The sequence below is a fragment of the Chanodichthys erythropterus genome, chromosome 17 (assembly GCF_024489055.1).
Source record: "Chanodichthys erythropterus isolate Z2021 chromosome 17, ASM2448905v1, whole genome shotgun sequence".
Lineage (NCBI taxonomy): Eukaryota > Metazoa > Chordata > Actinopteri > Cypriniformes > Xenocyprididae > Chanodichthys > Chanodichthys erythropterus.
Genome location: NC_090237.1, coordinates 10,782,470 through 10,808,025, shown reverse-complemented (window position 1 = coordinate 10,808,025; position 25,556 = coordinate 10,782,470). Strand labels below are relative to the sequence as shown.

General features: G+C 36.3%; 1 protein-coding gene and 1 long non-coding RNA gene across 2 annotated transcripts in view; one reads left to right on the top strand and one right to left on the bottom strand.

Annotated features, from left to right (window-relative positions):
* Positions 1-25,556, bottom strand: part of LOC137005166 (uncharacterized) — a 64,306-nt gene that overhangs the window by 18,819 nt on the left and 19,931 nt on the right. The window contains exons 2-3 of the long non-coding RNA XR_010892213.1: positions 16,034-16,327; positions 14,073-14,159 (exon numbers count right to left, since the gene is read on the bottom strand). This is a non-coding gene — a long non-coding RNA (uncharacterized lncRNA). The remainder of the gene's footprint in view (positions 1-14,072; positions 14,160-16,033; positions 16,328-25,556) is intronic.
* On the top strand, positions 21,877-24,856 carry zgc:114130 (uncharacterized protein LOC570332 homolog). Its single transcript, XM_067365602.1, has 2 exons — positions 21,877-21,998; positions 22,952-24,856. The coding sequence occupies exons 1-2, from the start codon at positions 21,945-21,947 to the stop codon at positions 24,089-24,091; spliced, it is 1,194 nt and encodes a 397-aa protein (XP_067221703.1). The 5' UTR covers positions 21,877-21,944; the 3' UTR covers positions 24,092-24,856.

Genomic DNA, 25,556 nt, shown 5'->3' with positions numbered 1-25,556 from the left:
AACATTTCAAATGATCTTAGCTCAGATTAAAATGATTTTTAAATATCCTGAACAATTGTTTTGATATATATTTGAGAGAAAAAAAGTTTCTACAGATGTAGGAAATCAAATACTAACGATGAATTTGGCATAAAAACAAAGAATCTAGATGACACACGTTGCAGAATCATCGAAGAAAAACATGCCAGTCACAAGACTTTGTTACGTTAATTATTATGTTGCATAATTATTGCATATGTCAATATCTCAGCAACACAAAACACAACTAATGCTCTTTTTCGGTTTATAAATTCCAGACTGTTATTTTGTAGCTTGTTTGCATTTTTCCCTCTTTTCCTATCAGACCTAGTGTGCAAGGTCATGCGCTCTTCTCCTCTCGATTATATGTCCCAAAAGCCTTCCTCTGCTGTTATAAGAAACAAACAAAAAGTGCTGTGCTTAAATGGAAGGCCCACATAAAGAAGTTTAGGAAGGCTTCCCCAGTAAGAGCCCATTCATGAGCCCTCTTTTGTGGAGCGGTTTTCCTTTGCTGCCGGTGGAGGTAAATAAACGCCCTCAGCCTGAGCGCCAGCTGTCTCACTTCTCCTGCCATGTCATGAAAGGGTTAGTGGAAGGGCTGAGACAAGGGAGTCTGCAGCAGAGTCCAACTAAGGCCAACTTCAAACACAACTTCTGTCCCACAGCACATTCAAGCAAACATCCAAACACATACGCATCTCTTCACTTTCACCCTTTACTTTTGGCCCAACAGACAGTTTGTTTGTCTTTTAGGATGGAGTTACTCTCTGCATCTCTAATATATCAGCACGTTTTACTAATTCATTCCCTCCTTTTAATTAAATGGCGCGCACAATATAATAATTTGTTCCCTCGTTTTACGAAATTGTGACCATGTGTAATAATTTATTCTCTTGTTTACATGACAACGATGTACTTAAAACGGAAAAGTTTTTCATTTGATTTTTTCACATACAGATATTATGTTGTCAAAATAATCCTCATTCACATGAATCCGCGAAAATGACTAAAACGCTGTATTATGCTGTCAGGCACATCACTGTTTTCACCAATTTGCATTTTTGTAGTTTACACAGAGATAAAACTTGCACTTTGAAAACAGTTTTCATAATGCTGTTGTCGTGTAAATGAATGGCCAAAACGCATAAAGTTTTCAGATTTTTCAAGAAAACGGTGCCATGTAAACGGCCCCTAAGTCAAAACGAAGGAAGGGGCCGTTTACAGGCATGTAGTCTTTCTTTACAAAGTGACATCGCCAACTACTGGCCTGGCATGCATAATACCGCTTTTTTAGTCGTTTTCGCGGATCTGTGTGAATGGGGATCATTTTGATAATGTTGTCATATGTACAAATAAAAATGTTTCCATTTTTAGTACATTGTTGTCGTGTAAACGTACACTTAGTTTAACGTGGCCATGAATAACTAAAACGAGGGAACGAATTAACAAGCTGTGGGAACAATTTCTTAATTTGTGGACGGGGTTTAGCTAAAACGTAATAAATAAATATTATTTGTCTGTATGTCACATGCGGGGCTCCAGAACTTCATAAAATATTACCGAATTTGGCTGAGCAAACAATTTGGCTGAGCAAACAATTTAACAATTTAACATGTGTGGAGTATGTTTATGATGGATGGATGCATTTTCTTCTGCTTCATATTCGTTGGAAAAGTTGAAAGTCATATAAACCTAGGATGGGGTTGAGGGCGAGTAAAGCTTGGGCTAATTTAATTTCATTTGAAAGTGAACTAATCCTTTAAAACCATTCCTGTTAAAGCTGAAATAATATAAAAATATCAATTAGTTGAAAAGCTTAAATTTAACAAAAATGTAAAAAATTTACCTTTGCAATAAACTGAATCAAGTTTAAGTTAAAGCACTGAAATTATTAACTGGAAATAAATACAAACAAAATAGCAATCTAAAAAAAAACCTAATAAAATGAACTGAACTATAATATACGGAAGAGGATTAGGGCCAAGCAATAATAAAAAAATAAAACCATCTCGAGATTAAAGTTGTTAAATTTAGATAAGATAAAATGTTGCGAATAAACTCATTAAATTACAAGAAGAAACTTGTTAAATTTCGAGAAAAAAGTTGAGATAAAATGTTGAGAATAAAGTCATTAAATTATGAGAACAAATTCGTTAAATTATGAGAAAAATGTTGTTAAATTTTGAGAAAAAAATTGAGATAAAATGTTGAGAATAAAGTCATTAAATTATGAGAAAAAAAGTTGTTAAATTACGAGAACAAATTTGTTTAGTAACTTTTTTCTCGTAATTTAATGACTTTATTCTCATAATTTAATGAGTTTATTCTCAACATTTTATCTCAACATTTTTCTTATAGTTTAATTAATTTGTTCTCGTAATTTTATGAATTTCTTCTCATAATTTAATGACTTTATTCTCAACATTTTATCTCGACTTTTTTCTTGAAATTTAACGAGTTTTTTCTCGTAATTTAACGACTTTTTCTCGTAATTTAATGACTTTATTCTCGTAATTTAACGAATTTCTTCTCATAATTTAATGACTTTATTCTCAACATTTTATCTAGACTTTTTTCTTGAAATGTAACGACTTTTTTCTCATAATTTAATGACTTTATTCTGAACATTTTATCTCGACTTTTTTCTCATAATTTAATGAGTTTTTTCTTGTAATTTAACGAGTTTATTCTTAACATTTTATCTCGACTTTTTTCTCAAAATTTAATGAGTTTTTTCTTGTAATTTAACGAGTTTATTCTTAACATTTTATCTCGACTTTTTTCACGAAATTTAACGCGTTTTTTCTCGAAATTTAACAGCTTTAATCTCGAGATGGTTTTATTTTTTTATTATTGCTTTGCCCTAATCCTCTTCCGTAAAAAATGAACATGAAAACTATAACTAAAAAAAAAAGGAAAAAAAAGCTAATTCAAAATATTAATAAAACTAAAATAACACTTTCACTCCTAATTTTAAAGCACAAATGATAAAAATAATAAATGACAAAAATCTAAATTAAACGATACAGGAAATTATATTTTTGCATAAAGAAAATGTTTGCTTTAAGACCATTAACGTGCTTTTGCTTTTTTTTTTTTTTTTTTTTTTTACATTATTTAATTCAAATAAAGTAAATACATTTTAATTTATTTATACAAAATAATAAAGCATATATAATGCAGGCCAAAACATTGTTTATATCTGACTTGGTCATATATTTTAGGGATGTTTGTATTGTCATTCCCTCATGGAAAGCAGATCCCCCTGTTAGCAATGAACCCATCTGTCAGATGCATGTGATACTGCTTTGAAATGCCTTCTGAAAAAGCTGTTCTGCATTTCTTTGGCTAACTTGCATTAATATCTCACAGAGGAGCATATAAATGATAAACTAGATTGGGACAATACAACCCACCCACTCCTCTCTGCCTCCTGTGTGTGTGTGTGTGTGTGTTTATCCCTCCCTCTGCTCCTCAAGTGCTGCTGGGGGATTAATGGAACTATGGGAACTCGAGCCACTGAGACGAGCTGCAGCTGGTCCGTGAATGCATCGAGAGGAACACAAAATCCCACCATAACACTCCACTGGTTTAAGTGTATGACTTACTGTGATGCCTTAACAAGCCTGCTCATTAAACCTTATTACATGTACCGTGGTGGAATTGTGAAACTGATAGCAAGATCAGCGGTAGTGTCAATCTGAAAACAGTGTGATGTTTAAGTTGTTGTTTTTTTTCTGTGAGGTGATATAGCTTAAGATTTATTCAGTTCAAAAGTCATATTTTACTAGAGCATCTTTATATAAAGTCATGAAGTCAGGCCATCAGAGCTCTGTTTAACATCTTGATTGACAGGAAAAATGGGTAACAACCTTTCCCCTTTTGTCTTCTACATAATTGCCGAGATGTTCAGCAGGACAAATCCCAGACGTGGACCAGGGGTTGAGGGGTGGGTGCGGGAAAAATGCTTTTAAAAGTGGCAAACAATAACTTTTAATTTGCCACTCTTATTTCAAAAGAGAACTGCTGCCTGCAGTCTCTTTGTAAAAGAGAGAGAAAGTGGGACACAATGCCAGGATATCTGTGGAGTCTTTCTTTTTACTATGCTGAAAGGATTATGCTTTTAAAAAGAAAGAGAAAAAACTAAAGACCTGTACCTAATCACTTCCCCTGGTAATTCCTCTGCTTGATTAAATGAGGGGGAGTCGAGCGTAGCGTAGAGGGATATCAAGAGGATTTGAGGCCTGCTCTGGGGCCTGAAAAGGCGCTTCTACCTGAGGTCTGTGCAAGTTCATTATGTACTTTGTGGGGATGGACATCTAATTTTTACTGCATTGGTTCAAGATTTGGATTTATGAATAGATTTATTCTGCATGCATGCAATATAATGGATGTCAGAATTATTTTGATGCAAATCAGAACAATGCAACAGGTTTAGTCTGCTCGATATGTACTGTTTTATGCAATGGTGACCATCATTCAGCAGGCAAAGCATCGAAAATACATTTTCCAAACTTGTACATTTGTTCCTTGTTTAATTATTTTCGTCAGATCACATTAAATATGATGTCGACCCTGATTAAGGTCCATTGGTCCATCCATGCAAATATATCTTAAACTAGTTTTATTTTTCTTAAAGCATTAGTACTTTTTTTTTTCTTTTTCTTGTTTTAATGATAAACCTAACAAACTTTATTGAGATTTATACTTAAAAAAATAATATACATAAAAACAATTTAATATAAACTACCTTTGAAAAGTGTGGGGTCAGTAAGATTATTATTATTATTGTTTATCTTATTATTTATTTATTTTATATATATTTTTTTTTACAGCAGGTATGCATTAAATTGATCAAAATTGATGATAGTCACTTTTTTATAATATTATGATAGTCACATATGTATAATGTTACAAAAGATTTCTAAATAAATGCTGTTATTTTGAAATTTTATTCATCATATAATCCTGTTTCACAGTTTCCACAAAAAATAAAATGAAGCAGTACAACTGTTTACAACACCGATGATAATAAAATGTTCAGAATGATTTCTGAAGGATCACGTGACACTGAAGACGGGAGTTAATGATGCTGAAAATTCACCTTTTTATAACAAAAATATTACATTTTTAACTCAAATAGAAAACGGTTATTTTAAAGTGTAATAATATTTCACAATAGTGCTGCTTTAACTATTTTTGATCAAATTAATGCAGCCTTTGTAAACTTTCAAAAACATCAAAACAGCTTACTGACCCCAAACTTTTCAGACACCCTTGTGTTAGGCTACATAAATTTTCTTCTCTCTCAAGAAACCTGTTTTTTTTCCCATTAAAATTGCTGGATTGCCTTTGAAAAATTATACATAGTTCATGGAATGTTTTTTTTTTTTTTTCTGAAATATTTTAGTTCGTTTAACGTTTTTAAAAGGGGCAGTATGTTTGAATTTCCATGTATTAATCACTTTTTGTATTGCCAACATGTGAACAGCTTTAACGAAACTTAAGAAACGAGACCCCGACTTCTTAGGTTATCTAGTAAAGCCTGTAGACTGATTTTTAGGTGAAGGACTGGGGCCGGTGTGGTGACAAATCAGGTCCTCCGTGAAATCGGGACTCTGTTAGGACCCCAATCCATTTTTCACCGCTGTCATTTTTGTTGTGTGTTTATACTCTCAGCAGCGTGGATGGCTTCGGGATAATCACTGCAAAGGTATTTCCAACTTTTTACTTCTAAATGAAAAATGAAAGAGAAGAGAGTATATCGGGGACTTGAATCTCGTTCCGTCTCTTGAACGTTATGTGTGCACGAGTGCGAGCACAAATAATAAATAAGTAGCTGGCTGCAGTTCACTTAACGGCCACCGGTGTCACTAATAAAAAGGGTTTCTGAAATCCAAATCCATTTGAACCTCATATCAGAAGTAGCTTGAGGGCTTTACTTTATAGAATTTGTCGCCACATCCAGTGTAGACAGCATCACTGATAATAAGGGGCTCTATTTGCTTCTGTCGCATCGGGCCGCTCATGTCTGGTTCACATGGCCAAATAAAAACATTTAAAAAAAAAATAAATAAAAAACACTTACAAAACTGGGCATTTTGATTGTTCAGAGAACATTCAGAAATAACATTTTCACATTTTTAAGGGATAGTTCACCCATGATTTACTCACCCTCAAGCCATCCTAAGTATATATGACTGTCTTCTTTCAGACGAACACAATCAGAGATATATTTAAAAATGTCCTTAGTCCTCCAAGGTTTATAATGTTTGTGAATGGCTGTCCAAATTCTGAAGACAAAAAAAAAAAAAAAAAAATGCATCCATCCATAAAACAATTATTTTATTTAAAACTTTAGAAAGTAAAATAACGAGCTTCCAGCGCGAAAGCCATATGCATTTCACGTACGTCCAAAAAGCATTAACTTCTGTGACATATTACACACGTTCTACACTACGCTTTGTTCATCATGCCGGAAGCTCGATACTTGTCTTACACAAATGCATCGCTTCCCTTCAGAAGACCTTTATTAACCACCTGGAGTCATATGGATTCATTTTTTTATGGATGGATGCATTTTTTTTTTTTTTTTTTCAGAATTTGGGCCCCTATTCTCAACCATTATAAACCTTGGAGGACTAAGGATATTTTTAAATATATCTCCGATTGTGTTCGTCTGAAAGAAGATAGTCATATACACCTAGGATAATTTTCATTTTTGGGTGAACTATCCATATAATGGGAATGTTGGTAAAATATTCTTGTTAGCTGGGAAGGCCTCTTTTGCTATTTTAAAGTAACTTACACTTCATTGCATGTGCGAAATGAGAAAAATGAGACTAAAGGGAAGCTTTACTCTTGCGTATCCTTCACTGTTTACCTAATGTAATGCTGTGTCAGTGGAAATCCCTTCATTGGCAGTTACTCAACCTTCTCAGCTGATTCACTCTATGTCACAGTGCTGGGGTCCGGTAGGATCCTTCCTTAAGAAAAAAAAAAAAAGAAAAAAGAATGTCTCCTTTGTCCATCTTCACCCCACCTCTTCTGCCCCGCCATCCCATTTGGCTTCTCCATGGTGATTCAACATTTGTGCATTTGTGCAGTGATGGACGGTCTGATAGATGGTCCTTTTGCCTTGCTGGCTCTGACATGAACAGTCCACATTGCGCTGAACCTTTTGTCCAGGGTCTCGCTGCGTTCCTCCGGTTCTAATTGAATCAACAGGATTGCTGTTATGAAGAGCATCGAGGCAAGGGGGTCTCTTGAAGGGCAAAGGACAGGTCAGGACCTCTGATCCCAGCGTAGAACCTGCTGGGCATGGCCAACTAGTGTCAAATCTTGGGCACTGGGATGAATTAGCAGTGTGTTTGTAATGAGTCCCAGCTGGAGCTTTGGGAAGGAGACTTCTTATTTTGTCTTTTATAGGAAACCCTTCTTAAAGCTGTATACTCGCACATGACAGCTGTTGTTATGAAGAACTTTAAATCAGACGAAAGTAACTTGTGACAACAACATGCAAGTCCAGCACTGCAAGTGCTGATCCTGAAGATCAAGCTGTATGATTGAGTAAGAATTTTATGCTCTGTTGCCAATATATGAACAGACAGTTCATAAGAATAGAGATGGGAATCATAAAGAAAATTGTGGTTTCAGTTCCGATTCCTTGTCATTTTGGTTCCCCAACAGTACTCTTTTAGAACTTTTAAAGAATAGATGTCTAGAGGGGGAAAAAAATACATGCTAACAAATCGATTAACTGCATTTGATCGCATCTAACATAAACGTTTGTGTGTGTGATAGTTGTTGAGACTTAGTTAGATTTGTTACCTGAATTCAAACTCAATGAGTAAAAGAAACTTACATTTTTTGAATTTACTCTAATGATAAAGTAAAGTTGAGTATAGTTGAGTTTACTCTAATGATTGACTAAGCCAACACTAAAATTGAATTTAACTCAATGAATATGAGTTAACAGTACTCATACTTATTGATTTTAAAACTTAAATGGTTTACGGCAATCAGTAAATATATATATATATATATACAGTACAGTTCAAAAGTTTGGAACCACTAAGATTTTTAATGTTTAAGAAGTTTCATTTGCTCACCAAGGCTACATTTATTTAATTAAAAATACAGTAAAAAACAGTAATATTGTGAAATATTATTACAATTTAAAATTTTCTATTTGAATATATTTCACAAAGTAATTTATTCCTGTGATGCAAAGCTGAATTTTCAGCGTCACTTCAGTGTCACATGATCCTTCAGAAATCATTCTAATATGCTGATCTGCTGCTCAAGAAACATTTAATGTGTACAATTGTACAAAATATTTGTGTACAATATTTTTTTCAGGATTATTTGATGAATAGAAAGTTCAAAAGAACAGTGTTTATCTGAAATCTAATCTTTTGTAACATTATAAATGTCTTTACTGCCACTTTTGATTGATTTAATGCATCCTTGCTGAATAAAAGTATTCATTTCTTTAATTTCTTTTCAAAAAAATTAAAATAAAAATTCTTACTGACCCCAAACTTTTGAACGGTAGTGTATAATGCTACAGAAGCTTTGTATTTCAGATAAATGCTGTTCTTTTGAACTTTCTATTCATCAAGGAATCCTGAAAAAAAAAAAAAGTGTTCAACATTGGAAATAATCATAAATGTTTATTGAGCAGCAAATCAGCATATTAGAATGATTTCTGAAGGATCATGTGACTCTGAAGACTGGAGTAACGATGCTGAAAATTCAGCTTTGCCATCACAGGATTAAATTACATTGTCAAATATATTTAAATAGTACACAGTTATTTTAAATTATAATAATATTTCACAATATTACTGTTTTTTACTGTATTTTTAATTAAATAAATGTAGCCTTGGTGAGCAGACGAAACTTCTTTTAAAAACATTAAAAATCTTAGTGGTTCCAAACTTTTGGACTGTACTATATATATATATATATATATATATATATATATATATATATATATATATATATATATATATATATATATATACAGCTATGGAAAAAATTAAGAGACCACTCCAAGTTCAGAAATCAATGTTAAGTGGTCTCTAAATTTTTCCATAGCTGTATATATATATATATATATATATATATATATATATATATATATATATATATATATATATATATATATATAGTCCATGTAAACAAACCCAGAATTGTTTTATATATGCTGTCAAAATGATTAATTGCGATTAATTGCATCTAACATAAAAGTTTGTAAACAATATATTACAAACGTTTATGTTAGATGCGATTAATCGATTTGACAGCACTACATATAAAACAATTCTGAGTGTGTTTACATTTATGTTTTTGATTCACTAAAAAGAGCCAACTAATAAGAGGCTTTCATTCTATAATCAGACTACATTGGCTGTATGTTTTTGATTGACTAAAAAGAACACAATTATAAGAATCATACTTTTTGAGAATCAGACTAAACTGGTCACACTTTAACATGTTTTAGCGTGTTTTAATTCTATTTTAACTGTATACAAAACATAATTGGTGATCTAAATTATTAACATGATAAAATTAATCAAAATAAAATTTCACAGTTTCCAATTTAGCAAAACAAATTTATGAGAAGTAATGGAAAACTTAAGGTTTTACTTGGAGATGCCTGTGGAATATGAGCCTTATTGTCTCCACAAGTATCAACCCTGAAGCTCCTGTGTCCTACTTCTATAGGAGGGGCAAAGAAATTTCAGACCTCCGTCCAGAGTGTTGACGCCCTCCCTCAGTCGCCCCTCAGGAGTTGCAAATCAGACCGATATCTTGATTATTTGTCAAGTCCCTTCAAGAGGGAATAAACAACAGGCCTGGAGGACAGGCCTGGATAATGTAGGCCTGGTTTGGATTCAGGGGTCATTTAAACGCCGTCATGCAGGAGCAGTGGGGGTGGGGAAGGGTCAGTTTTTTTTTGTTGTTTTTTAAAGTTGTTCCAGAGCAAATGTTCAAAACTAAAATGCTTCTAGAAACAAAAACACAGTGGACAATGATAAAGATCACAATGTGACATGATACTAACAATGCTTGAAAATTGTTTATATTTAATTTCTTCAAAGCGAAGGGTAAAAGATTTGCTCTCAGTCAGAGTACTGAATTTATGTGCATTATGAGCATAACATTTTATTTTAAGCAGGAGTAGTTGCCAAAAGTGATGTCCGGTCTAGGAAAATGTTCACCCTTTATTCAAATTATTTTAAAAAATGTTACAGATTTTGTAAGCATATTACGCAGTTGTGCTTGGAGTCAGTTGTTTTATTTCTGATAAAGTAATAAAACATGACAAACTGTGCGGACATAATTTTTGGCCAGGCTGTCACAAAGAAACAACACATGCAAAAACAAGAGAGAACCAACAAAATATAACAACTTATTATATTGTAGTCAATGTGTGCTTTTTCCTGTGGCTTTTGTTTTTCAATGCATTTTTTTGCATAGTAAAATACAACTTGCTGCTGAAGTATACCCCTTTTTTGCAAAATATTTTTGTCATAAATTCCAAGTTTCGAGTTTTGTTCTTTCCACATTTAAAATATTTAAAAAATACAAAATATTTTTTTTTCTCATATTTTGATGGTTTAATCAAATCACTTCTGAAATCTGATGTCACTTTTGGCCACTATTGTACAATACATACAATACGGACTACATTAAACAAGGGTTCACTTGCAGTGAAGATAAACTTGGTTTGTGATGACTACAACAAAAAAAACATCCAAATTACTTTAGAAAACACTGTTCATACCTATTCAGCCTATTGTTCATGTGTTGGGCCTATAACAGTGTTTGATTTTGGTTGACATTTGTACAAAACACAACTTGGGTATTGTATTGATGCCAAATGAAAATACTGAAGCAAAACCAAAAAGCAAAACTTTGTACAACTGTTAGATGAAAACTATAGCAAGTTATTGCATATGTAATCCCTCCAGTTCTACTTGCACCATTCCCAGCGGGATTCGAACTGACTTTTGAGGAGGGCACGCTAAAAACGACGCAGCTTCTAGGGTCAGTCACCAGTGTGCCTCTTGAGGCCATGGGAGTGAGGTTAACTTGCACAGCTCTTACTAGCTGGCCTCGATTACAATCACCCCCCTAAACCTCACTCCCATCCGGGTCACGGCACCAGTGTAACCCCTCTGGTTCAACTCAAACCTCTCCAAGTAGGATTTGAACCAGTGTTTCCAACACGTGAGGCGGGCACGCTAACAAGGACGCTAAAAACTGCAGCCTGTAGCATCAGTCGCTAGTGCGCCTCCTGAGGCCATGGGAGTGAGATTTACCCGCACAGCTTAAACTAGTTGGCCTCCATTACAATCACCCCCCCTAAACCTCACTCCCATCTGGGTCACGGCACCAACGTAACCCCTCTGGTTCTACTCACACCGCTCCAAGTGGGATTTTAAACAGTGTTTCAGGCATGGAAGGCGGGCACACTAACAAGGACACTAAAGACCGCAGCCTCTAGCATCAGTCTCCAGTGCGCCTCTTGAGGCCAGGGGAGTGAGGTTTACCCACACAGCTCTTACTAGCTGGCCTCTGTTACAATCACCCTCCTAAACCTACTCCCATCCGGGTCACGGCACCAACGTAACCCCTCTGGTTCAACTCGGACCACTCCAAGTGGGATTTGAACCAGTGTTTCCAACACGTGAGGCGGGCACGCTAACAAGGTCGCTAAAAACTGCAGCCTGTAGCATCAGTCGCTAGTGCGCCTCTTGAGGCCATGGGAGTGAGATTTACCCACACAGCTCTTACTATCTGGCCTTTGTTACAATCACCCCCCCTAAACCTCACTCCCATCCAGGTCACAGCACCAATGTAACCCCTCCAGTTCTACTCACGCCACTCCAAGCGGGATTCGAACTGACATTTCCGATATGGGAAGTGGGGGCACTAACAAGAACACTAAAGACCACAGGCTCTAGTATCAGTCGCAGGTGCACCATTTTGAGGCCAGGGGAGTGAGATTTCTCGCACAACTCTTACTAGCTGGCCTCCATTTCCTAAACCTTACTCCCATCGGGGTCACGGCACCAATGTAACCACTCTGGTTCTACTCACAGCACTCTAAGTGGGATTTGAACCAGCATTTCCGGCATGAGAGGCGGGCACTCTAACAAAGACGGGACTTACTAGCTGGCCTCCGTTACACATGCACCTGACCATAGAAGTACATCACACTTCTTTGAAAGAAAAAACATCTTTAGGATGGTCTTGGCGGAAAAAGCCTTATTAATACACAGCACAGTGAACAAGTTCACCTTTTTTGATGAGTAATATTGATGAATGCATTCACAACAGTGTCTCTGGCTCTCTTGAGGCTTGACCTGTGGGAGGCTCAGTAGTTAAAGCCTGTCCTTTCTGAGCAAGAGAGATCTCTTCTGGAAGAGTGCAATGTTCTCTTTGTTCCCCGTGTGGAAAAACACAATGTAGGTGCTCAGGCATGCACTGGGAGGCAGATCTCCAGGGCTGCCCTGAATCTCATTAGAGGACTTTCCAAAGTTTATTATGATTGGACGGCCTTGTGAAAAGAAAGCAAGGGCCCTAAGAGTGCAGGGTAAGCCCGAGGGTGTGTGTCTGTATGTATGTGTGTGTGTGTGTGTGTGTGTGTAGGGGGACAGAATTAGTCCCATTCCCATACAGGAAGCAGATGTTTTGCTGTGGCCAAGTAACTCTGGGAAATCCACTGAGACAGGTCTTAAATGTCGTAACTCTTCATTAACTCAATGCACCGTAAATGGGATTCTGTACAAGGGGCCAATCTAGTTTCTCTTTCTCGTTCCAAATAAATTCATATAAGTGCACTTTTCCGTGCTTTTGAGTAGCCTTTAAAGAGGTGGTCATAAAGGCGACCAGCAGGGGGAGGCTTTGAAAACAAGTCTCCTCATTGCGTAGCGAGATTGGGCCCTCGGCAGGGAGCGAGCCAGAGCTCTGGGCACAATACACAGCCTGAAGAGACTTCCTGTGGGGTGAGGGATGAAAAATAAGAAACTAACTTGAGAGATAAAGATGAAAAGCTAGCTTGTCTTAATTGTTTGCCAATGAGGAACTGCTTCTTTGTCCCACATGGGTTTTAGGTCATGGATTAACATCAACAAAAATTTGAGAGCATGAAAGTGGTGATCATTTAAAAAAAAAAATAATAATTCAAATTATTATTTAAAAAATCATAACATATACTGTAATACAAACTTATTGTTCTATTGAGAACACTGCCAGATTCAGCATTAATCTTACACGTTTCACTTTCAAAATGAACCATATACCTGATAACCTGATAATTGGCCTCTGTAATCATAATTTCTGTGAAAAGGCATAAAAGTTGTTGGTGTTTTACATCTATTAGTGTTCATTTCAGCTGGAAACTGCAGTGTATTTCTTAAATTTAGACATATAGCCAATGTTCTTACCCAGAATAATATTCAATGATGCATACTTTCCTTCCTTCAATAAACACAGCAAGGTTTTTCATTCCTTAAGAATAGTTTTGCTTTGACAACAGTGATTATTCAATGCCTGTATTATGTATGCAACTCTGATCAGATAAATATAGATAAAATGCAGCAACTCATTTATAAGGGTATGACAGTTAAGAGTGCCTGCTATTATTTAACAACATCCTTGCTACCGTGATCACTGAATGTCTATGTTTGGTAAAGCTTTCTCTTAGGTTTACTTGTTTTCTTTAGCGTAACTGGACACCTTTTCCCTCCAGGACTGTTTTTCAGTAAACTAGCCGCTATCTGCTCCACAGATGCTCTCACTGTGATTATCACACTTTTTCACACCAACATGCATGTATTATGTAACTCTTCAACATATGGAAAGTATGGATATATTTGATGCTCACACATATGTTTAACAAAAGGTTTCTGATACAAAAGTGATTCTGTTAATACATACATACATACATACACACTCTCTCTCTCTCTCTCTCTCTCTCTCTCACAAACACACACACACACACACGCACACACGACAGACGAGTGTGGATAGTTTACCTTGTAGATTGTCTTAAGTGCAGATTGTTTTGGCTTGTCTGCATCACCTGTTCTGGTTTTGTGTCAGGATGATGGAATGGTTCCACACTAAAAGGATAAACACGTTTAAACCTTCAAGCTGAAGTGTGTCCTTTTATGTGCCTCTAGTGGCACCAAATGGAACTGCAAATTTAATCATGGTTTTCAAACAGGTTTCCTGAACACTGCTCCTCTATTGGTTGGAAAAATAGATAGCCCTGGCCCAAACATCACACCATTGTTTTTTCAAGTAATAAAACTTGTTCTTTATGGTTTTAGGTTTTAGTAAACAATAATAACCATGTTCAAAACCTGTATTTTCAGCTCATTATGAGTTCAATTTCAGTCCGTTCCTCACATAAAACTATCCTATTGTTTAAAAAGACTTGAAATATAATATGTAAATAAATTTTAAGGGCCATTTTAACCCTTAAATGCATACCTCGGGTCTTTAGTGACCCGGGACGTCATTCACTACCCTCCTCTTCATTCATTTTTTAAAGTTAGACTTCAACCTTCTTGGTATTCCTCAATCGATTTATTATAAAGAATATAACATGAAAAAAAATCATAAAACTATAAAATAATGCCTATTTTTGAATTCATTTTTTGTAAAAATTGTTTAGGGTCACTAACGACCCGAGGTGTGTATCAGTGTACGTATATTTTTTCTGCACAACTATAATTGAATCTTAGATGACGGAATAAGTGCAATTCACCTTTATTCCACAAGGTGGCAATGTCTGATACACAATACTGAAGTGACGACTCTTTCAGACAGAAAACGAAATAATAAGCAAAACATGAAATGGCTCAGCGATTTACTGCAGAGCAAGTACTGAACGCAATCAAATATGACTGCAACTGTCACTGGATGGATCTGGTGAAGCTGTTAGCGATCGAAATATTGATTTTGAAGATGTTGAAAATTATATAGTTCTGAGAATATGTTTGAGATCACAAATAGGCTCATATTTGCGACCACAAACATAAAACTAGCCTATTATTTGCTGAATTTACTGGGAAATGAGCTCTGACGAGGACAGTGGTGATGGAATAAAACATCTGCTCAAACTGAACCCTTTCAAGCTCCAAAAGGTAACAAAATATGATTTATTTTATTCTTCTGTAATTGCTATTTTAATATCAGAGGAGTTTTATATTATCGCGACAGGTAGAGATCCTTCCGTGTTAGATATAGATCCGGGTCGATAAAGACCCGAATATGTAAGAATGATTGGCGAAACAGTCATGCATTTAAGGGTTAATGGTGACTTTTTGGAGTTTTATGCTATAAATCACTTTCCGCTTTCTGTATATGAATGAGCAACTTGGACATTCTTCAAAATATCTCCTACCACAAAAGAAAAAAAAATGCAGGTTTCTAACAACATGGGGTGAGTAAATGCCGACAGATTTTCTATTTTCAGGTAAATTATTTTTTAATTTGGACTGGTCAAGCTTTTTGCACAAATTCTTACTTTGTATTGTCATTTTAACATGCCTAGTATAGCTTATAGCTTATGCTGTATGCATGTGCACAATTATGTCATATGTTAAAGAGATATATTTTCCCCCCATTTGTCAGTAAACTGCTTAAAATATAATTGACATTAAGACCTGCTATAACTATGTTTAAGGAGGTCATGTGACATGTCTGGACAGTTAAAAACTAATAAAAAAATTACAAAAATACACACAAAATTACTAAAACTTCAACTAAAATTAAATTGAAAACATGCAGAAAATAAAATCTGACTCGAAATATTAACAAAAACTAAATATTAAATAATTGCTACTAAAATAACACTGGTTTCGAGTAACACAAAGGTAAGTTTGACAGAATTTAAATGAAATATTATTAAAAGCTAGCTGAGTGTCTTTTTCAAGAAAGTCCATCATAAGTCACATTGATATTCAGTAAAAATATGCAAAAATGGTACCTTTAGGGGTTGTCACTGGAGCAGTACCCTTAAAGGGACAACATTTTATCTTATACCCCTAAAAGTACCCTTAAAGGTGCATATCAGAGTAGTGATTTGAACCCTTAAGGCTGTACTGCTGAAGGTAAAACTTTTTTTGAGAGAGAGAGTAGTTGCACTGGAGTGTGTAGTTTCATCCTCTGGTGCTTTTAAGTGACAGGGACATCTCAGATGGATGTCTGTCTGCTTTCACTCCAAAACCCCCATGGTGACCTCACACCGAGGGGTAATGCAGAGGGTTGTGTGCTTCAGCACCTGCAAATGAAATGAAAACAGATTAATAGTGCGCAGGACAAACAGCACACAAGCCCTCCGCAGGCAACATGCTAATGTGGAGCCGGTGTGAAGGATAATGGGATGTTTTAGACTGAAATGACAGATCTCCTGCTAATGCATGGTCCTTAACATTAATCTAAAGTTATTTATTTTGCATGGGAATGCAATTCTGAGGCATCAGAATGCTTGCAGTGGAGTTTAAACTTACAAATCAATAGAAGTCATAAAAGACATGGATCATATGTTCAGGCTTTTCATTTTAATCTACACATGAGTGTATAAGAGCATTGAACGCTCTTTTGTCACTCATGCCCGTGTGTGTTTCCCATGCGCTCTCACCGCATTTGCATGAGAACAGCCCTGAGAGGCGGGTGTGAAATATTCTTTTCATGCTCTGCTAAAGGATGGAGATCCCTGTCAAGGCGAAGCTTGTTGTGGCTTTGGTTTGTTTTGAGACCACTGGATTCCATGAGCCGAGGTTTTATGTCATGTAATGGTTTCCCATTTGCAAGGTTGGGCCTCTGCAGCTGCAGAGCCCATTACAAGTTGATTGACATCATTCTTGGGACGTTTACAGGTCATTTGCAATGGCATGTGGTGCATGGTAATGGATTGAGGTCATATGAAAGCACACTTGTTGAGATTTTGGACTTTGTTTAGGGAGATTTTGAAATGAAAGGTCATTTTTTTTAGTCGCATTGTTTCGTGAAGTTATGCATGTGTCTACATAAAAAAAAAGAACTTTTAAAAATGTAGTTTAAAACACACATCAAGTTCTTAGAAATGCACTCCTTGTGTTCATGTTGGTTTCAAATGATTCTGAATTTTTAATAGTTTCAAGAAAAGTTTTAGATTATTATTATGTAGTGTAACCATGAAGTAAAAAGTATTAACATATTTTAGTTACACTTTGAATACATACATGTAAAAACATTTTTGAAGGGAAAGACTTCATTTATTTATTTATTTTTTACAAATAAAATGAATTATAAATTTCTAGGTATAAGCATCAGATTACAATCTGAAATGCATGTTCATGAGAGTCTTCATGGTATAATCTCTAGTTTTATGTTTTATTTTCCTGTGTGTCAGTTACACCACAGGACTTTTTTTTAAGGACAAATGTTTTTTGAATATTAACACAGAAAATTAAAATAACAAATACTACTACAATTTTCACAGAAGAGATGGATTTAAGTATGCTATATGTTTGTACACTCTAAAAAGTGCTTTGATCCAAATTTGGGTCAAATATTAACAAACCCAACTGTTGGGTTAAAAATTGTATTTAAAAATTTAACCTAACTGTTGTGTTTGTCCATTTTTGACCCAAACTTGGGTTAAAACAACCCAGTGTATCAATTGCATATTATCTTTAAATGTATAGTTTACCCAACGCTATCTCCCGACCAATTCCTATATATGAGGTTGCTAATTCGTGCAAATTCATACGATCTCACTCGTACAAATTCGTACAATTTGTCTAAACCCCAGTAGGTTTAGGGGCGGGGTTAGGGTTAGGTCATTCGTACGAATTCATACGAATTTGGCAACTTGTAAAATATGCATGATTTTGCAAAAATCGAACAATTTGTATGAATTAGCCACCTCTTGGGTTGAGTTTACCTTAACAGTAAACGTTCTCAGAACTTTGGCGAGGTTCTCTCAAATTTATGAATAAAAATTTTTCCAGTAACGCGTTCGTTCAAAGTTATCTGGTCTGTAATAATGTTCTCAAAACATTAGCACAAAAACATCTACATGTGTTTTATTCTGAAATGTTTTAGTTGATTAGAAAGTTCAGAGAACATTCAAAAGTAGCTTTTCCCAATGTTTGCAGATTAATAAAATGGAATGTCTCCTTAACGTATGTATAATCAAGAACGTTTTTAAACATTGAGGTTTCAAACATTAAGAGAACATTCAGAAATAACTGCTGCGTCCGAAATCGAATACTTCTCTACTACAGTATATAGGTTTTTTTAAAACAGTACGCAAACAGTATGGCTGCATGATATATCGCACGATACGAAATATAACATTGAATTTGAACGCGATTATCGCTTAAACGCGATTCTTATTGCAATTATGAAATCGTAAAGGCTGTGATTGTTTTTTTTTTTTTATGCGCGGCTTGTCAATGAAGTATGGCTCCAAATGCTAATCCATCTGAAAGCACTGTGAGTTTGAGTCGCTTATAATGTACATTTGAAAAAGCAACGTAAAGCTCTGACAAGCCGCGCATTAAATAATCGCAGCCTTTGCCATATCGCGTGCGATTTTATCATGATAAATCGTGCAGAACAGATTCATAGTATTCGAAAAATAGTAGGCAAAAAGTACCCGGATTTCAGTGAGATTCTGAAGCGCGCATACGATGGACACTTTACTATCCCATGAGGCCACAGAAGAGGATTTGTGAATGGAGCTGAAGGGACGTAACTGACGCTGGTAGGTCATGTGACAGTAACAACATGGCAGACGTAGTACGTCCGAATTCATTCATACTACACGCATTCGTACTATATAGAACGTACCTTTTCAATGGTCATGAAGTAAATTCAAATTCAAATGTGGTACCTACTCAACAGTACGTGGCTAAAGTTTTTCAAAAACATTCTTCGAACATATTTTTGTTTGCTGGTAATTGTTCATGCACATTCCTGCACACAGTGGCTCTGTGGTTTGTTGAATAATTTCCTGGTCATCTGGGATGAGTGCCGCAAAAGGTGGGGGGTGTCCATTCGGGTGATGTTCCTTTTCGCCCCCTGACACTGTTGTGATTAAAGATTAGGCCGGAGAGGGTCTTCAGCCATCTCTCCCCTTTGCCTAAACAATCACTCCCTCCCTGCCCCCACCTCCCCCTTTTACCACTCCTCCATTCCCCTGGGGCTGGGGGGAGGCTTTTTAGCCCAAGAACTTTTTACTCATTATGTTCTAAAGTCTTTTGCTCAATCAGTGGAGCAGGAGGGAAACACCCCACACCCACCCAAAAGCCTTCTCTTCACTAACCACACACCCTGCCCTCACTCCCTTGCCTGCATACAAAATTGCATCAAACACTGAAGTCCCTTAATGCTTCTTCCAAGTACCCAAAACAAACTAACCAGATGTCTGTTTATCACACTCTAATGAGCTGAAGACAACAGGTTTAGTGTTGCAGTTCACAAGGTATTTAGTTTTCAATCATTTGTGCCTTGCTAATGAACTTCTGAAGTTTGACTTTTCCTATTCGTCTCTCCACAACTCCCACCGAACCATTACATCACTGCCTGTCTAAAGCACTTGTTGTTTTGCCTTATTAGGACGATAATGGAGTCCCCCGTTCCTTGACCTTCTCATTAAAGTATGTTTCTAATTATAAGCTGTAGGAACTTTAACAATGGGTATTAGACAGAGTAGCTGCTTTGTTCAGTTGTGAGGTAAAGTTACAGCCGCATGGATAGAAATTAGACTTAAGTCAGCTAGCTCACAAGAGCCCTTGTGTCTCAACAAGCCCTTCATGGGATGACATATTGGTTGGTTGGAACCTCCTCCCTGCCCATTTTGGTCTTTTCTGCTTTTCATTAACAAAGGGGGAAATCTTATTAGTGAGGCTCTACATGTTAAGAGAATGAAATGACAGTCACTAACAAGCTCAAAATCTAGAGAGGGTATTATTAAGAAATCATTCTAATATGCTTATTTGGTGCTCAAAAAACATTTCTTATTAGTATCAATGTTGAAAACAATTGCATAATATCTGTGTGAACCATGATACACAATTAAATAAACTCTTAAAAATAAAAGTTCCAAAGCGATGCCATAGAAGAACCATTTTTGGTTCCCCAAAGAACATTATAGTGAACAGTTATTAAAAGAACCATTTTTTTTTCTTAGTATGAAAACATTTTAATAACTTTTTTCCACTATAAAGAAACTTTCGTGCAATGGAAAGGTTCTTCAATGCCAGTAAAGAACCTTTATTAAAGTTTAACTTTCTATGCTTCTTTTAAATAGAACTGATGGCTATTTAGCACTGGTAACATTGATGAAGACCCTGAAACACAGACCTCCATAAGCATGTCCTAAAAATAGGCTACTATAAATTGTAGAGTCAAGTCGCTATTTGGATCTAAAGTAAGAACTACAGAGAATCTACCTTAGTTGTTAAAAACATTCAGGTCTTCATGTAGCACACTGAGCCAGACACGTCTGCTCTCACAGTGGGATCAGCTGATCAGAATGTCTGTGGTCACCAGGAAAAGGGATATAAAATTACTTTAATGTCAACCTCTTCACCAGTGGGTGACACTTTCAACACCTTCTCTAGGTTGTATCAAAGCACCTCAGAGGGTCGTCGTCTCCAGTTCTGACAGCAACAGGTTGGCGTGATCGAACCTTGAGATGTTTTAACGCAGTCACATGAGTCACAATAGCCTTAAACATTGTTTTCTTAAACTAATTGGGTATAGCTTGTAAAATAGAGTGATACTCTATTCATAGTTAAAATAAAGAGAATAGTGTATAAACAACCAGGCAAAAGTTTGGAATAATTAAGATTTTGTAATTTTTTTTGAAAGTCTCTTATGCTGATTTCGTGCTTAAGGGAAAAAAATAAAATTATATATAGCCTATATATATATATATATATATATATATAATGCTGAAAACAGTATGTATATACAGTCAAACTAAAAATTATTCAGACATTTTTGATATATTTTTACTAGGGGTACAGGACACTACAGTTCATTTATGTAAGTGAGGATAGCAAAATAAAGTAAACTGTGACATATTATACCCAAAACATTTTCATACAGTGGACTACTAGTAAAATTGATAAAAATTGGGAACCAAAAATTATTCAAACACTTTGACCTATATATATATATATATATATATATATATATATATATATATATATATATATATATATATATATATATACGCACACACACATTCACTATCATCAATTGCTATTTATTCCTTTGATGGTAAAGCTACATTTCAAATGATCAGTGTCACATGATCCTTCAGAAATCATTCTAATATTTAGCTTTACCATCATAGCAATAAAATGCGATTTTAAATATAGGCCAATTAAAATAGAACGCATTTAGGCTATTTCACAATATTACTGTTTACTGTATATAAAGGTAGCCTTTGGGAGCATTAGAGACTTCTTCAACAACAACAAAAAACTAATTATTCCAAGTGTAAATATAATGGTGGGAAATATATTTCATGGTGCATGAGTTTACACAAGGGGAGTTTTTGACAACATGCCACAATAGCTGCTTTACACGTTACTACTAACAACAGCTATATATAAGAATGATGGCATTGGAATCTGATGATAAAGTTCACTATTCCAATTTATAAGCTACAGAAAACAAGCATTATATGTTTCTAATATGTCATAAACACAAACAACTCATCCGCGCGCTTTGTACAGTTCAGTGTTTGAGTGGGCGGAGCGAAGAAACGCGGAGGTGTGGTCGTCGTACAGCAGCCTTAAAAACACGTGCTGAGCTGGAAGCGTGAAGTTCATGAAAACTACGAGGGAGCTGTGTGGGATCACGGAGGAATCGCAAATAAAGTCTTCGTCAGGACTATGCCATCCTACGCGCTCAATCAGTTTATTGACCTGGATGATGTCCTGTGCAAGGTATATTTAGCGTTTATGAGTTACTAATAACGACAATGTGACTGATCGCGTAAGTTAGCTAACAGGCTTGAATCATGTTTATAGTGCGTTTTTTTCAATGCATTTGAATGCATTTTGCAGGAAACGTATAAACCTTAATGCAAAAGTTTTCTTTAAGGTTCAAGATAACATATCGAATCAAATAAGTTGCTAGCAACTTCTCTATCAGAGAGGGAACGTGGGCCACGAGTGAGCGCCTTTTTAATGCAATCAGACATTATAGTCATGTTGTTTGGTTTTGCATGTATGAAGTTTGAACATAACGACATGAAAGCGAAATGCTTGTGGAATTGTTGAGATTTAGTGCGCAAATATTTAAACTTTGTTTGATTTTTAAACGTAAACAACTTGATTGGCCGGAGTTTGAGAAAAAAAAAAAAGACAACTTGCCGCTGAAAAGTTTTTTTTCCTTGTTTCGCGTTTATCTGAATTTTAATTTAAATGCATGTGTGAATGTAACGCAAACTGCGTTTTTTTTTTTTTTTTTTTTTTTTTTTTTTAAAGTCTAAAAGCATAGCTTTTTCTTGCTGCATTCATTGAAACCTTGCATACGAATCGTTCTATTGAGTCGACTCAGTAGAATCTGTTGATTTAAAACTGAGTATTAGTTGCAACAGCTGAACTGGTGCGCATGGGAAAAAAAAACAAACCTATTATTAACTTAAGTCAAAAAATGTGCGTATGTTTGTTGGAGTGTTTGAAAGCACTCGACGCTACTAACGTTAATCGTTTTTGAACCAGTTCTTTTGAAGGAACAAAAACGAATCAGACTCCTTATCACTTCCCATGTTTCCATTTAGTTACTGCATGTGCATTAAAGTCTTGCTGTTTTAAATAAAATAAATAAATAAATAAAAAAACTACCGGACTTTCATCTGCTCCAAGATATGTAACTCTTGTTGTTCTCTTTGCAGCACCTTTTAAATCTTGATCTCCGAGAGCCGATGAAGACCTCCTCACAGGCAGCTGCTGTTGGATATAGGAAGTCTGACAGTCCCTGCACACTTTCCTCCACTGGTTCAGGACTTTCTATTGACAGCATTGAGAGTGGAACCATGAACACAAGCTACTGGGGCACCCAGAAAGTATCATCTCAGTCAAAGTGGGGCAAGATGCCCTTTTGGTCAGAGCGCTCCATTAGCATGGTGGAGGGCAACACTGGAAGTCTGGGTTGGTCTTCATCCGAACCCGGCCATTTAAAGCAGTCTTCAGTCACGTCAGGTGCCATTTCCCTCTCCAACTCTACATCTTCGATCTCCGCCACCTCCTCACGCTACAAGACAGAGTTGTGCCGCACGTTCGCCGAAAGGGGCGTGTGCAAATATGGCGGCAAGTGTCAATTCGCACATGGCCCTGAAGAGCTACGAGACCTTAACCGTCACCCAAAATATAAGACTGAACCCTGCCGCACTTTCCACTCAATTGGCTTCTGCCCCTACGGTATCCGCTGCCATTTCGTTCACAACGCCGAAGACGATCACGCACAATCCCGACCCCAGACCTCCAACCCGGCTATCCAACGGCCTCCCCTGCTCAAGCAGAGCTTCAGCTTTGCTGGGTTTCCCACAACTCCCCAACATCTAGAAGCCCCTCTGGCGCCTTCCTCATTCCTGCGAGCACCTTCCACTTCGACTCCGTCAACCGCGTTTTCTGACCTTCTCTCCTTGGCCTTCCCTGACGTAGACCCCAACACCCTTCTGGACCAAGCTCGAGAGTTGCACCCTCAGTTCCTTCCCTCTCCTGACTCTGGGTACTCTCACTCGGGACTGACGCCCACATTGTCGCCCACCCAGCTCGCGTCCCCACAGCCTGAAGCCTGCTTGCGACAGAGTCCTACCGGTGGCGCTTCTCTAGGCCCGCGGAGCCTATCCCACACCTCTCTCTCAGACCACGAGGGTGGCAGCTGCAGTTCATCCAGCAGCATGAGCGGATCTGAATCCTCCTTCGGACCGGAAGCCAGCGGGCGCAGACTTCCTATCTTCAGCCAGCTTTCAGTTCCAGACGACGCCGTCTACAACGAACACAGCAACTCTAGCACAAGCTTCTTCCTGTAGACTGTCACTCCTGATGGGGACTGAACTGTATACTGTGGTATACCTAATGTACTACATGGCTGATACTTGACATTTTAGTTGAGCTCAGAGTGAAACATACTGTTTGCAGGTACTGAATGTTGAAATGATTCTTTAAGTGGGGTTTCATGTGCTTTTAAGTGGAGTGATTCACCATGTTTTATTTTTGATGACTGAAAGACAAGTGGGGAAAGATTTAACTCTACAACCTGCAAAGTTCTGGCATCAAAATGTTTAGTAACGTATGAAACGGTTAACTTTTATGATGCATTTAGCAATCAGCTATTTACGAAGTTATTATTGTACTGAAATAGCCAAAGAGCGGTTATGACCAGGTCTCAAAAAGGTCATTTTCAATATTTGAGAGATTCTTTGTACTCTAACTAGAGGCCAAACAAAATTTTTTTTTTTTTTTTTTTTGGGTTACTCCACATCTACTATCGTAGAACCAACTGTTTCTGAAGTTAGAATTGATTTTATTAATTGACGTTAGTCTGCAATATCGTTTTGAGTTCTTCCGGCTCCCATTTTTGAGATTGGCATTTGGTTCGTTCCCAGACCTACTTGCCTTTTAAGTTTCTGAGGATCCATATGGAGCCTCTGAAAGTGCACAGTTGGAGCTTTACTTGGAATGAGTTGCCTGTGTCATAGTTTTTGGTTGTGTAGCTGTTGATATTGTGAGTTTAGGCAAATCCATTTATTACAATGAGCCTTTAGTGGCCTTTTTTTTTTTTTTTTTTTTTTTTTTTTTTTTTTTTTATAGCTGGTTCTGATGGGTCCTTTTTGCATCTGATTGTCTGTAATGCACCTGCTGGCTTTGTGTTACATGATGGAGAGTTTCAAGTAACTTAATTTCCTTTTTTATATTTATTTTATTGTATTTATAGAAAACATGTTTTTTGATGACGTTTGTATTAAGTTTAATATATTGATTTTCTTCTCCCTGCTGCCCCTCTTGTTTTGTACTGAAAATAAACCCTGTTGATGAACATCGACTCTTGAGGTGTTTCTTTTTACACCTTTTTTTTTTTTTTTTTAACTGATTTGTGGGAAATCTAAAAATCTCACCTTTGAGAAAGTTCCCAAAATGACTGACTTCAAACATGTTTGGTATAATCATGTAAAACCTAAGGAAAATGAAAATGCCAGATTGCTTTGTTGCGCAACATTTAGCATGTTAGAATATTCTGAAGCAACAATCATGTAAAATGTAAAGAAAATGAAAATGCCTTTTTTTTTTTTATTTTTTTTTTTTTATTTCCTGTTTCACAACATTTAGCATGTGAGGATTTTCTGAAGCAACATGTGAAAGTTCCTCCATGCATTGACATGATTTGCTAAATCGTTATAAACTGCAGGCTAGTACCTCCTTACCAGTGCTGTGAGTTTGTTCACTTATTGTGGCTTGTGGTTGGGGGAGGTGTGAGCAGATCGCATCTAGTATGGA

What these genes read in the sequence shown, in the direction of transcription:
- zgc:114130 (XM_067365602.1), top strand. Translation starts at nt 21,945, where the DNA reads ATGCCATCCTACGCGCTCAATCAGTTTATTGACCTGGATGATGTCCTG. An exon ending in TGGATGATGTCCTGTGCAAG is followed by an intron (nt 21,999 to 22,951) that starts GTATATTTAGCG and finishes TTCTCTTTGCAG; the next exon opens with CACCTTTTAAATCTTGATCT.